At 36.5% G+C, this 13,818-nt stretch overlaps 1 protein-coding gene across 24 annotated transcripts in view; it reads left to right on the forward strand.

The window, feature by feature from the left end:
• Nucleotides 1-13,818, forward strand: part of ANKHD1 (ankyrin repeat and KH domain containing 1) — a 139,619-nt gene that overhangs the window by 77,922 nt on the left and 47,879 nt on the right. For 14 of the 24 annotated variants that reach the window (XR_012414166.1, XR_012414167.1, XM_065546871.1 and 11 more), the window contains 4 exons: nucleotides 697-824; nucleotides 1,267-1,410; nucleotides 2,657-2,759; nucleotides 12,113-12,871. Coding sequence is in view for 19 of the 24 variants with exons in the window: in XM_065546871.1 (XP_065402943.1) it covers nucleotides 697-824; nucleotides 1,267-1,410; nucleotides 2,657-2,759; nucleotides 12,113-12,871 (1,134 nt within the window). In the remaining 5 variants the exon portion in view is untranslated. Of the gene's footprint in view, nucleotides 1-696; nucleotides 825-1,266; nucleotides 1,411-2,059; nucleotides 2,760-12,112; nucleotides 12,872-13,617; nucleotides 13,773-13,818 lie in introns of those variants that run through there. The other 10 variants (XM_065546872.1, XM_073994414.1, XM_065546881.1 and 7 more) reach the window with 7 other exon arrangements.

A 13,818-nucleotide genomic window follows, 5' to 3' on the forward strand; every position in this document is an offset into this window, starting at 1 on the left:
CTGCCTTTCAAATAACATATCTGGATATATTCTGTCTTCTCTCCATATCCAGGTCCCCCGACTCTTAAAATACACAATATGAAGAATTATATATCTCTTAAACATTGCTTAAAAAAATCTGTTTTCTCTACTTTGAGACCTGGCTATATTGCCACTTTCTAGTAGATCAAAAATGTCTTTGAAACATTTTGAGTTATATACAGTGGTGTTATTTGATGCTTACATTAACCTGTATATATTTATTAATCTTAGTCTTCTAGATTTTCCATTTTAAAAGTGATATTGAATGAACGAACTACAGCTTCATGCAACATTGTGGATGAATCTCACAAATATAATATTGAGTGAAAGAAGCCAGACGCAAAAGAGTACATTGTATGATTCCGTTCATATAAAGTTCAAAAACTAAAACCAGTTTGGAAGTCAGGGTAGTGGTTACCGTTGGGAGGCTGGGTAGTGACTGAAAGGGAACACAAGGTGGGGCTTTTGGTATGTGGATAATGTTCTGTTTCTTGGTCTGGGTGCTGGTTACACAGGCATGTATTCATTTTGTGAAAAAAATTCAAACTATATACTTATAATTTGTATACTTTTTTGTATCTACATTATACTTCACAAAAAATTTTTAAATGATATTAACTGTGAACTCGCTTGATTTCAACCTTTGCTAAGATTGCTATTTATTTTTCTTCAAAGGTGCCAATGTTAATAGGGCTACAGCCAATAATGATCATACAGTAGTGTCACTGGCATGTGCAGGAGGCCACTTGGCAGTTGTTGAGCTACTCTTGGCTCATGGGGCTGACCCTACTCATCGACTCAAGGTAGTCTACTTTAAAATAAGTAAACAGGCCGTATGTGATGGCTTATGCCTATAGTCCCAGCACTTTGGAAGACTGTGGCGGGTGGATCACTTGAGCCCAGGAGTTTGAGACTAGTCTGGGCAACATAAGGAGACTCCATGTCTATTAAAAACACACACACACACACATATATGTGTATATATATGTATGTGTGTGTGTTTTATAACTATACATATATTATATATACATGTATATATATTTTATATATATATACATGTATTATATATATGTGTTTTATAACTACATGTATTATTTACATATATGTATATAATAAATACATGTATAGTTATAAAATATGTTTGATCTTAGTGCTTAATATTTAATACTGTTTAAATGAGTTTTGATTTTATATGAGCTGCTAAGAAACTATAAAGAATTAATTACCGTGGCAATTCTTTTTCAGGATGGTTCAACAATGCTCATTGAGGCTGCAAAGGGTGGCCATACTAATGTAGTTTCTTATCTGTTGGATTATCCAAATAATGTTCTGTCAGTTCCCACCACAGATGTATCTCAGCTCACCCCACCTTCTCAAGATCAGTCTCAGGTAAAGTAAAATGGAGCTTATTTGTTAACATAAATATTCTTCAATGTGATTAGAAGTTTTTGTTTAAAGTCAGTTTTAAGCAAAATGGACTTGTTTTTATTTTCTGTTACATATTGAAAAAAATCATGATTCTAAATTCTTTAGGATTTATTTTCTTTAAAGGTACACTGAAATTTGTTACTGCCTTATTTATTGAAAATAGTGGTTTTTAAAAACCACTTAATATCAAATATAAACGTAAGTATTCTAAGTTGTTATCTTATTACAACTAGGTTTTTCAGGGTTTTTTATTTGTTTTTTAAGAAGAGAATCAAGAGAAAGCTTTTTCTTTTTTTTTCTTTTTTCTTTTTTTTTTTTTTTGAGATGGAGTCTTGCTCTGTTGCCCAGGCTGGAGTGCAGTGGCACGATCTCGGCTCACTGCAACCTCCGCCTCCCAGGCTCAAGCGATTCTCTTGCCTCAGTCTCCCAAGTAGCTGGGACTATAGGCGTGCGTCACCATGCCTGGCTAATTTTTTGTGTTTTAGTGGAGATAGAGTTTCACCATGTTGCCCAGAGTGGTCTCAAACTCCTGAGCTCAGGTGATCCACCTGCCTCAGCCTTCCAAAGTGTTGGAATTACAGGCATGAGCCACATGCCCGGCCGAAAAAGCGTTTTCTTAATACCACCCAAGGTAGTATTAATTATCCTAGAGATAGTGACTTTTGTCAACCATGAAAGTATAGGTAACATAAGTGCTAAAAGTTCATTAGAGTAACTTGTAAACCTACTTTAAATTATGGAGAAAATATAGATATTTTACTAGTATATTAAGTTGCTGAGATCCTAAATTCTTTTCCACAAAGTCATCCTGAAAACTGCTAGCATACCCCAATTCAAGAAATATATTAGATTTTTGTTTTCTTTTGATCCATGTAGAATTCAAGCAAGGGTAAATTGGCTAGTGGGTAGTGAATATGTGACTTGTACCCCTAGCTATAATTGGAACCAGCAAGGTGTTCTATTCAGCAAGGGAGTAATGTTATTTCCATTTAGCTTAAAATCATTGACTACTTGTAGATTACCTGACTGTCTAATCAGTAGTCTCAAAAATTATAGTTTGGTGAAAGCTTTTTTAAAAAAAGCTTTAGGAAACAAAAGTGCATTTGGTGGTATATGAAGATAACCTAAAACAGGATGTCTGTTTTATTTATGGGACTTTCTTTTATTCTTTGGTCTGAGATGATTTTTTTCTGAGTTGACTTTTTAGGTTCCACGTGTGCCAATGCATACACTTGCCATGGTTGTACCTCCCCAGGAACCTGACAGAACTTCACAGGAGAACTCTCCTGCCCTTTTAGGAGGGCAAAAAGGTTAGTTACTGAATTATTTTTCTTAAAAAGGGGATTTTTTCACCTAATCAATAAATGCAGAAATGTACCTTAATGGTACAGAGTTACTGTGTACCCATGGCTAATTGAGGTAGATAATTCTGACAAATGCAAATAGTCTTACTATCTAAAACCGAAAAGACATAAGTGTTAGGAAAAATGACTTCTTATTATTTTCCTGTTAACATACTGAAGATGTGGCTTTCATCTGGCACAGATGAAAATACTTAAGAAACAAGCCAAGTTCTTAATTATATTAAAGTAACCATAGTTTATCAGACATTCATTTTTCATTTGATAATTCTTTAGCTAACCAATAGTATATGAAGAATGAAAATGCATATTTGCTATCTAGTTAAGTTTTTGTAACATTGATTCAGTTAATGAGTGAGAAGTTTAAGAATTACATTCAGTTGCATTTATGCAATGCTGAATATAGTAGATTATCTGTCACTATGTGAACCTGGACAAAAAAACTATCAAAATAAAATGTATACAAGTAATATCCAAATGACTATTAAGAAGGAGGGTAAACTACTTAAAAAACTCAAGTTTATGAGCTCTGATATGTTTCTGCTGTCTTTATATTTGTAAATGAAAAGTACCTTCATGTATAAATGTACCTTCACTTGATAATTATGTATAGCTGTAATATCTGAGTTCCCTGGAATAAAGAAAATAGTTAATATGTAGGATGTTTAAAACTATATAAAAACAAACTTACGAACATAGTTCATTTAGTGTTTGATAATCAAGTGTAGTAACTTTGGCTTTGGAAATTCAGTACTAAATAAGAATCACTGGCCGGGCATGGTGTCTCCCACCTGTAATCCCAGCACTTTGAGAGGCTGAGGCGGATGGATCACCTGAGGTCAGGAGTTCAAGACCAGCCTGGCCAATATGGTGAAACCCCATCTCTACTAAAAATACAAAAACTTAGCCAGGTGTGGTGGCAGGTGCCTGTAATCCCAGCTAGTCGGGAGGCTGAGGCAGGAGAATCGCTTGAAGCCAGGAGGTGGAGGTTGCAGTGAGCTGAGTTCAGGCTATTGCATTCCAGCCTGGGCAACAAGAGCAAAACTCCGTCTAAAAAAAAAAAATCATTTAAAAAAATATAGGCCACGTGTGTTGGCTCACGCTTGTAATCCCAACACTTTGGAAGGCTGAAGCAAGCCAGTCACTTGAGTTTGAGACCAGCCTGGCCAACATGGTGAAACCCCATCTCTACTAAAAATACAAAAATTAGCTGGGCATGGTAGTGCGCGCCTGTAATTCCAGCTACTAGGGAGGCTGAGGCATGAGAATCACTTGAACCCAGGAGGCAGAGGTTGCAATGAGCCAAGATCTTGCCACTGCACTCCAGCCAGGGTGATGGAGTGAGACTCTCAGAAAAAAATTAGGGCCAGGCGCAGGCGCTCAACACCTATAATCTCCGCACTTTGGCAGGACAGGTGGGTGGATTGCTTGAGCCCAGGAGTTTGGGATCAGCCTGGGCAACATGGCGAAACCCTGTCTCTACAAAAAAATACAGAAGTTAGCCAGGAGTGGTGGCACAAGCCTGTAGTCCTTGCTACTAGGGAGTCTGTAGTGAGAGGATCACTTGAGCCTGGGAGACCGAGGCCGCAGTGAGCAAGACCCTGTCTCCAAAAAAAAAAAAAAAAAACTGGAAAAAGAATAAAAGTAGGCTATGTGTCATGGCTCATACCTGTAATCCCAATGCTTTGGGAAGCCGAGGCAGAATGATCGACCAGCCTGCCCAGCATAGGAGAACCTGTCTCTATTTAAAAAATTTAAAAATTAACCAGGCATGGTTGCCTGTGCCTGTAGTCCCAGCTACTCAGGAAACTGAGGCAGAAAGCTCACTTGCACCCAGGAGATCCAGGCAGCAGTGAGCTATGATTGTACCACTGCACCCCAGCCTGGGCGACAGTCCAGAAAAATAAATAAATAAAAATAAATAAATAACGCAGATCCACAAAATAATCAAGAAATAAGCTAGATACAACGTATGCCAAGAGGAAATAAAAACATTTTAAATTTAGATTTAATATGTAAATAATCTGAGATGTTTAGGTAGTGATTTTTTAAGTTTCTTTTTTTTTTTTTTTTTTTTTTTTTGAGACGGAGTCTCGCTCTGTCGCCCAGGCTGGAGTGCAGTGGCCGGATCTCAGCTCACTGCAAGCTCCGCCTCCCGGGTTTACGCCATTCTCCTGCCTCAGCCTCCCGGGTAGCTGGGACTACAGGCGCCCACCACCTCACCCGGCTAGTTTTTTGTATTTTTTAGTAGAGACGGGGTTTCACCGTGTTAGCCAGGATTGTCTCGATCTCCTGACCTCGTGATCCGCTCGTCTGGGCCTCCCAAAGTGCTGGGATTACAGGCTTGAGCCACCACGCCCGGCCGATGTTTTAAGTTTATACTCTAGTGAGTAACCATATTTTTGCTTACTGAAATATCTTGGACTATTTATTTATTTTCTGCATTTTGATGTTTTCTTACTAAATAGGATAAACATGAGCTACCTTTCTAAGGAATCTTTCATTTTACTAAATTATTAGGGTTATCCCTAATTAACGTTTGTATTTAGACACTTGGGCACTTGCTATTGCTATCAACCAAATGGCATTGGCAATCTAACAGTTATTTATGCGGGATCAAACTGCGATAATGCATTGTGTTAAAATGTCATGTTAGTATAAATCACACATATCATAGAATATTATGTTGCTATGAATTAGGAAGAATTAAAATTAAACTCCATTTAATTATGGAAAAGAACACACTGAATTACCGGGATAGGAAAACCTATCTTAAATAATGAAAGACATAACTTTTTTTTTTTTATACTTAAAGCTCCTTTTTCTTCTTCAAGCTTCTCTTTTATGTCTCTGGAAGAGCTCCCTTGAGTGGTGAAATTGCTGTTTGACCCTTTTGTTTTTGTTTCCTCTAAGTCCATATATTACTTCTGTGTCGTGTATGTGATTAGGGATGGACAAAGGGTTCTTATTCTCTAGGACTCTCTTCTTCTCCTCTTCCAGCAATCATCTTTTCAGATTCTTATAACATTTTACTCCTGTCTGTTTTCAATAAATCTTTTTATTATTAATATCCTCATCCTTTTAAAAATGTATTAATGCCCATAAATCTTACCCAGGTGTTTGATATATGTTCTACTCAGATATTCTTTTCTTTTATGCCCCACGTGTACCAGTTGTACAGGCTCTGTCCATCTTGATTCATATCCTCCCGATTTAGGCAACTTGATCTCACTTGTCTGTTGTTGGTTTTCAAGGATTCAAGATTCTAGGTGGCATCTAACAGAGGCCTCAGAATCACGTCCATAAACAAAATATGAAACTCAGAGTAATGTGCTCAGTTTTCTAGCATTATTTATTACCTGCAGTTACAAACATTCAGATGGGAAAGGATACATAAGTAATGTAAATCCGTTGTGTTGTTATAACTGGTTCTACAGAGGTTTTAAGAGAAGATTCATTTTGATCTTTTGCAAGTTGTGTAACTTAGAGTTAATCTGCTGCAGAGCATTTAAAGTTATGTCAGGATAAACAAAACACATCTTTTGTGTATACCTCAAGCCCTCCTGAGGAGTAATTTCCTCTTGTCTGAACTTCTAGAGTACTTCATTGGATCTTTCTTCCAGTTCTTGTCACTTTTGCTTCCTCCCCTCCACTTGGGACCTCAAGTGTAGAGGGTTGAGTTAATCATACTCAATTTCTGGTGCTTTATCACCATAACTTCTACGTTTCATTTATTCCCTTTTATTTCTCTTTCCATTCCCCTGCTTCCCCCATAGATAATCATTTCAGTATTTGATGTGTATATTCTTTTGTTCTTATAAAATCTTATAAAATATTTATTATATATATGTGTGTGTGTGTGTGTGTGTGTGTGTGTGTATATATATATATATTTTTTTTTTTTTTTTTGAGACAGTGTCTCACTTTGTCACCCAGGCTGGAGTACAGTGGCGCAGTCTCAGCTCACTGCAGCCCCAACCTCCGAGGTTCAAGCAATCCTCCTGCCTCAGCCCTGCAAGTAGCTGGGACTACAGGCGCCCTGCCACTACACTTGGCTAATTTTTTGTGTTTTTGGTAGAGATGGGGTTTTGCCATGTTGCCCAGGCTGGTCTTGAAGTCCTGAGCTCAAGCGATCTGCCTGCCTCGGCCTCCCAAAGTGCTAGGATTACAGGTGTGAGTCACCACACCTGGTGATTACCTTGTATTTTTAATTTACATAAATTGTATTGTGCTACAGATTCCATTTTGTTTTTTCCCTTTGTTTACTCAATACTGTTTTTAAGATTTATCCACCTGTCTCTAGATTGTGTCTACCTGTAGCATAGTGCTTCACACCCTGTATATCCTCCATGCTTTTACTTGTCCTTTCTCCCAGTGACAAATATCCCGATTGCCTCTATTTTCTCACCCCCACTAACAATGCTTTGATGAAAATATTTGTACAGTCCCTTTATGGATCTACATAAGAATTTCTTTGGAGCATCATCTCCCCACTTAGACTGTAAGCTCCTTAAGGGCAGGGTTTATGTTGCTCATCTTTATATGATCTACCATGCCTTGCTTGTATTAGATGTTTAAGTACTTATTGAATAAATTAATGAGTGCTAGGCTAAGAATATAGATTATTTTGAAGGCAGAAGAAAATTCTTAAGCATTTTTAAGAAAGACATTATGATTAAAGAGATGTTTTTAAAAAGTAATCAAGTAGCATTCTAGAATGGTGGGAAAGAGATTGAAAACAGAAGTGTAAATGTAAAGTAAGAAATTAGCATGCTGCTTTTATATGTTAGAGTTGCTTTTTGGAGTAAGTGACATGAAAAGTTCTCACATTTTTATATCAAATCATTAAAATTATATAGAAAAATTGTATATACAGTGAATGGTATTGAGTATTCCTCTGGAAACTTGACTGCTAATATTCTTTAGTCACTTTCCATTATGTAATCATTCTTACGTGGATTTACACATGCCCAAATTTGATAATATCTTTTAACATATAACTACTTGTAGTAATAGGAAGAAGACTGAATTAATCTGTTAACATGTAACACAGATGTTTATTTGGACACAGTTAAGTGATTGCTATGTTAAAGATGTATAATATGTCCTGTTAGTGTGGGAAATTTTCAGATGAATATTTAGACATAAAGGAAAAATAAGTCAGTTCTAGGTTAGTGGCTTTCATTTTTTACTATGACCACAATAAGAAACATTTTATATTGAAGCCCAGGACACATCATACATCTGTTTATCAAAACAGAAATTCCAGTGGATAATAAACACTCTACTACATTTGATGCACTGTGTTATTTTTAGTTATACTTTCTCAACCTGATTTTCTATTTGAGACCCAGTTGGGAATGCTGTTTAAAAATCATTCTAGTAGGGTACTGTGTGATAATGTAAGCAAGGGAATTGCAGAACAAGGTTTAAATTTTATAGACAAAACCAAGTAAGGAAATATGAAATCTAGTCTAGATCCTTCTGTGTATCATGTTTTTTTCCCATTGACCATTATTTTTCCATTGTACAATGCACTAATTATTTTAGATAGAAAAATGATTGATAGGATTAAGCTCAATCCAATAAAAAACAAAATATTTGGCTAATATATGTCCACCTCATTCCTTCAGGCCAATAAAAAAATAAAGGCCATGTTTAAGCTGTCACTAGATCATGGCTTCTACTACAGACTTTTTCTAGTTTTGTTAATGGAGGGAAAGTGAGAGGCAAAGGAATAGGATAGAAACCAAACCAAAAAGATGAAATGGCGACTTTACCTATATTTCTTTCTTTCTTTTTTTTTTTTTGAGACGGAGTTTCGCTCTTGTTGCCCAGGCTGGAGTGCATTGGCACAATCTCAGCTCACTGCAACTTCTGCCTCCCGGGTTCAAGCAGTTCTCTTGCTTCAGCCTCCTGAGTAACTGGGATTACAAGCATGCACCACCACACCAGGCTAACTAATTTTACATTTTTTAGAAAAGACGAGGTTCTTTCATGTTGGTCAGGCTGGTCTACAACTCCTGATGTCATGTGATCCACCCATCTCGGCCTCCCAAAATGCTGGGATTATAGGCGTGAGCCACCGCACCCGGCCACCTATATTTCTAAATAGTACTTTATGATATCATTCACTGATACCAGTGAATAGATTTCTTTGTATCTGACGCTGTAAGCTGTTTGAAGGAGATAGAACCCTTTTATTTTCTGGTGTCTTATAATACTAATTATTACCTATTGAAAATTTTGTTGCTAAAAGAATACTTGTCATAATCTCTACCCAGAAAGTGTAGATGTTGCTTTAGCTTCTAGGACTAATCATTATCTGTTTTTCACCAATCTGTTTTATTCTTGATGTTAGAGCTTGTGTTAGTGCTTTGATGTGTATCTAGGCAATTCCACTAACTCCATGGCTATTTTGAGATGAACCACTTTTTATGCATCACTTTTGCCATCTTCCATTTTTAATGCTACATATGTTCTGGGCTTATAGTTTGTATATTGAGTTAAATAAGTTACTCTTAGTAATCTTGTGTTCCACGCTTCTTGCATATTATTTGTTAACAAGATAGACAGGGCCATTCCTATCTGTTACTTCCTCCAAATTCTACTCTTATTTTGGATTATACTATTTATAAAGATTTTAAATATGTGAATGTCCAGTGGGGTCATAACATAATTACTAACCAGTCTGGTTAGTGTTGAACTCTTAGCTAGTTTTCCTAAATCTTAAATACAAATTAGTAACTATACAAGGGTGTTTTGAAACTAATGGATGTTTAAAGGACCATTCAGTCTTTGTAGAACTTCTAAATGTACTCGAGTGATGTCATTGAATTTATCACATGACTGAATATTTCCTTGTTATCGTTGTGGATTTGTACATTGCTATTTGTGACCATTTACCTTCCTTTTCTTGTTGATTGTCATTAGGCACTTTAAACAAATGCCATAAATCAAAACAGGGACTCCTATGTGGTCTTAGGAAAGTAATAATAAAATTAACTCACAAATCTAATGGCTTTTACTCTGAAAGAACAAAGTCTTTTTCCATCATTTTGCTCAGATAGAAATATAAATTGAGGAAGGCTGAGGCTGGAGAATTACTTGAGATCAGGAGTTAAAGACCAGGCTGAGCAACATAGCAAGACCCCATCTCTTAAAACTATATATATATATATAAATTGAATATAGACAATGTACTTTGCAATTTAAGGAATAACTAAGCCTCTGGAAGTGATTGCAGTGATATTGAAATTGTGGTCATCTTACCTTATTAAAGACAGTATGTAGGGGAAAAACTTAGACTTTTTTAGTGATGACACATGTTGCATATGTTTGAGCTACCTGCAGTTTTGAGATCTCTATTCTAGCAAAAAAGTAGATGAATCTCTAATTTTTTTTTCTTTAGTAGTTTTGTCACCCCTTTGAAATTCAGAACACTTTTTGTCTCTGACCTTTTTTCCTTTGGACTTGAGAATCATTTTTAATACAATGGATGATTTTATTTTAAAAATTCCCAAATTACCTATGTTATTCATATATGTTGACTGCAATTCAAAATAATAGATAACTTTTTTACCCGGCTTTTTTTTCAAACAGCTTTATTGTTTAATTTACATACCATAAAGTTCCCTTGTTTTAAATGTGCAATACAATGAATTTTAGTAAATTTACTGAGCTGTGTAACCATCATCACTATCTAGTTTTAGACCATTTCCATCTCCCCAAAAAGATCTCTTATACCTGTTTTCAACTGATCCTCATATTCACTGCTATAACCTCAGGCAGCCACTACTGTCCCTGTCTCTATAGATTTGCCTTGTCTCTGTAGATTTGATATGAGTAGAATTACACCACGTGTGGTCTTTTGATATGAGTGGAATTACACCATGTGTGGTCTTTTGTGTCTAGCTTCTTTCACTTAGTATAATGTTTTTGAGGTTCACTCATGTTGTAGCATGAATCAGTAGTTTGTTCCTTTTTGTTGCTGAATAGTCCTACTTCTTTTTTTTTGTTTGTTTGTTTGTTTGAGATGGTCTCGCTCTGTTGCCCAGGTGTGATCTTGGCTCACTGCAAGCTCTGCCTCCCGGGTTCACACCATTTTCCTGCCTCAGCCTCCTGAGTAGCTGGGAGTACAGGCACCCGCCACCATGCCTGGCTAATTTTTTGTATTTTTAGTAGAGACGGGGTTTCACCATGTTAGCCAGGATGGTCTCGATCTCCTGACCTCGTGATCCGCCTGCCTTTGCCTCCCAAAGTGCTAGGATTACAGGCATGAGCCACTGTGCCCAGCCTAGTCCTACTTCTTCTAAATAAGATTAAGACTTAGATTTGCCTCAGAGTAGGTATTGTATGTAAAAAAATTTATGTCCTTCATTTCATGTCCAGATGTTAGGATTAATATTGATAATTATTTTTCAGCTGATTTGTTATAAAGGAAGTAACTTAAGTGTAATTTGAAACCTTAAAATAATATACATTGCCACTGTTTGTTAACATATACTGTCAGTATGAGTAACCCTAAATGGAAAGTGTGATTTTCTCCTAGGATCACTTATTGTTTCTCTCATAGACAGAATTTACTTGAAGGTTCATTTAAATGCAAGTTGTCCATTGTGTAGTAAGTTTAACAGTGTTCCGGTACAGATGTGTTAAAGGTATATTTAATGGAGAATTTTAGAAAGACATGTCTTGAAAAAACTGATTCACATATTTCAATATAAGAAGAAAAATATTTTGACTGAAAAACACTTTCCCCTACTTTGATCTGTAAGTTTTGGTCTTTTGCGTTAACTCTGCATTGCTCGCAGAGTTAATATTGCTAAAAGAATGATTGTTCTAAATGGGCAGTTAACATTTCTGGTATTTTCAGCGCTATTTTGATACTGCTTTAGATTTGGTGTTCTTTAAAAAGTCCAATCTAATCAGCAGAATTTTGAGATTCTCGCCTCTTTGTTTTCCTTTTCCCTGCCCCTGACTTAATTTCCAAAATCCTCCTGTCCTAAAGAGTAGATTTTTAAAACTTCACAGTTTTTGAATTAGCAACATCCTAGTTTGTGCTGCGTGAAGTAGATGAGTATAGGCTTTAACCTGCCTAACACTGGTGTGACTCTGGTGTGACTCTGAACATTCATTCTATAACATTAGTTATAAGGGTTTTGGGAGGGAGGTCCGTGTGTGTGGGAGGGGAGGCTGGTTTTCTTTTCTTTTCTTTTCTTTTTTTTTCTTTTTTTTTTTTCTTTTTTTTTTTTTTTTTTTTTTTAGCATGGCACTTTTTCAAACATTTTTCATGTGCTTAGGTACATCCAAGCAGAAGTCCAGTTCCCTCCAGGTAGCAGATCAGGACCTACTGCCATCTTTTCACCCATACCAGCCTTTGGAGTGCATAGTTGAGGAGACTGAAGGCAAGCTGAATGAACTGGGACAAAGAATTAGTGCTATTGAAAAAGCACAGCTTAAGTCACTGGAGTTAATTCAAGGTGAACCTCTGAACAAAGATAAGATAGAAGAACTTAAAAAGAACAGAGAAGAGCAAGTCCAGAAGAAGAAGAAAATATTGAAAGAACTGCAGAAAGTGGAAAGGCAGTTGCAGATGAAAACACAGCAGCAATTTACCAAAGAATACTTGGAAACCAAAGGTCAGAAAGACACAGTGTCTCTACACCAGCAGTGCTCTCATAGAGGAGTCTTCCCGGAAGGGGAAGGAGATGGTAGTCTCCCAGAGGATCACTTTTCAGAGTTACCTCAGGTTGACACAATCTTATTTAAAGATAATGATGTTGATGATGAGCAACAGTCTCCACCATCGGCAGAACAGATTGATTTTGTCCCAGTCCAGCCTTTATCATCTCCACAGTGTAACTTTTCCAGTGACTTAGGTTCTAATGGGACAAATTCTCTTGAACTTCAGAAAGTATCAGGTAATCAGCAGATAGTAGGACAGCCTCAGATTGCTATTACTGGACATGATCAGGGGCTGTTAGTTCAAGAACCAGATGGACTAATGGTTGCAACTCCAGCTCAGACGCTTACCGACACTCTTGATGACCTGATAGCAGGTGGGTTAAGAAATATATCTGTAATAATTTCTCTTTAATCTGTGTGCTCAACTTCTTTATATACCCCTCCAAAAACATAGACTTTGTACTTTTCCATTTTAGAACTATGTTTGTAAAATTACCCATTTCTTGAGGTCTTTTCGAAGTGAATTAACTAAGCCCAATAGCACTAACACACAAAAGTGTGTTTCCCCCTCTTCTTTTTTGTCATATTGCAAAGGCAAAGAAATAAAGTTGCCACAATCCTTTATTTTAAACCTTTGGTATCAAAACCACCGTGTGTTGTGACTTGGGTAGGGGATCTCAAAGTGGAATTTCTTTGTAGGCTTTAGAATTATTCATATAAGATTGTACTTAAAATTTTCCTGCTGGTGATTTTCATGTCTGGAAATTTTAAATCACACTGCTTTTTTAATTTATAATTTTATGAGATCAACTTAAGTATTTCCAATTAAATGGGATTTTCAGAGAAAACTAAGTATTCCATATTATAATATTTGTGGTAAGAAGATTAAGGTGCATTAAAATTATTGTGACTTGATGATTTGAAGATTGGAATTTTTGCATTAACTTTCTTAATGAAAGCACACAGCCACACCACCCACCCACACACACACACACACACACAGAGAAAAAAAGGCCTGATAACCTTGAAGTATATGTTTCTGTTTATTGTTGTGTGGAAAATTACAACTAGATATGAAATGAGGTGCACAAGTTTACTTTCCCTTTCATTGTCCTTGCAGCAGTGGGAAAACAGTGCAATTAATCATTTACCTTCCTAAAGATGGCTGGTGAATGTATCACCTCCATGAGAGCCCAGTTCAGAAATGCAGCCAGAATGGCTGTTGACAGTGGATGAAGACCAAGAACTAAGATGTAGCTGGAGTGATATTCAAAGGCAGGCCAGTCCTCTGTCTCTTGATTGCAACATTTTTTTCCTTACT

This window comes from Macaca fascicularis, chromosome 6 (assembly GCF_037993035.2).
Source record: "Macaca fascicularis isolate 582-1 chromosome 6, T2T-MFA8v1.1".
Lineage (NCBI taxonomy): Eukaryota > Metazoa > Chordata > Mammalia > Primates > Cercopithecidae > Macaca > Macaca fascicularis.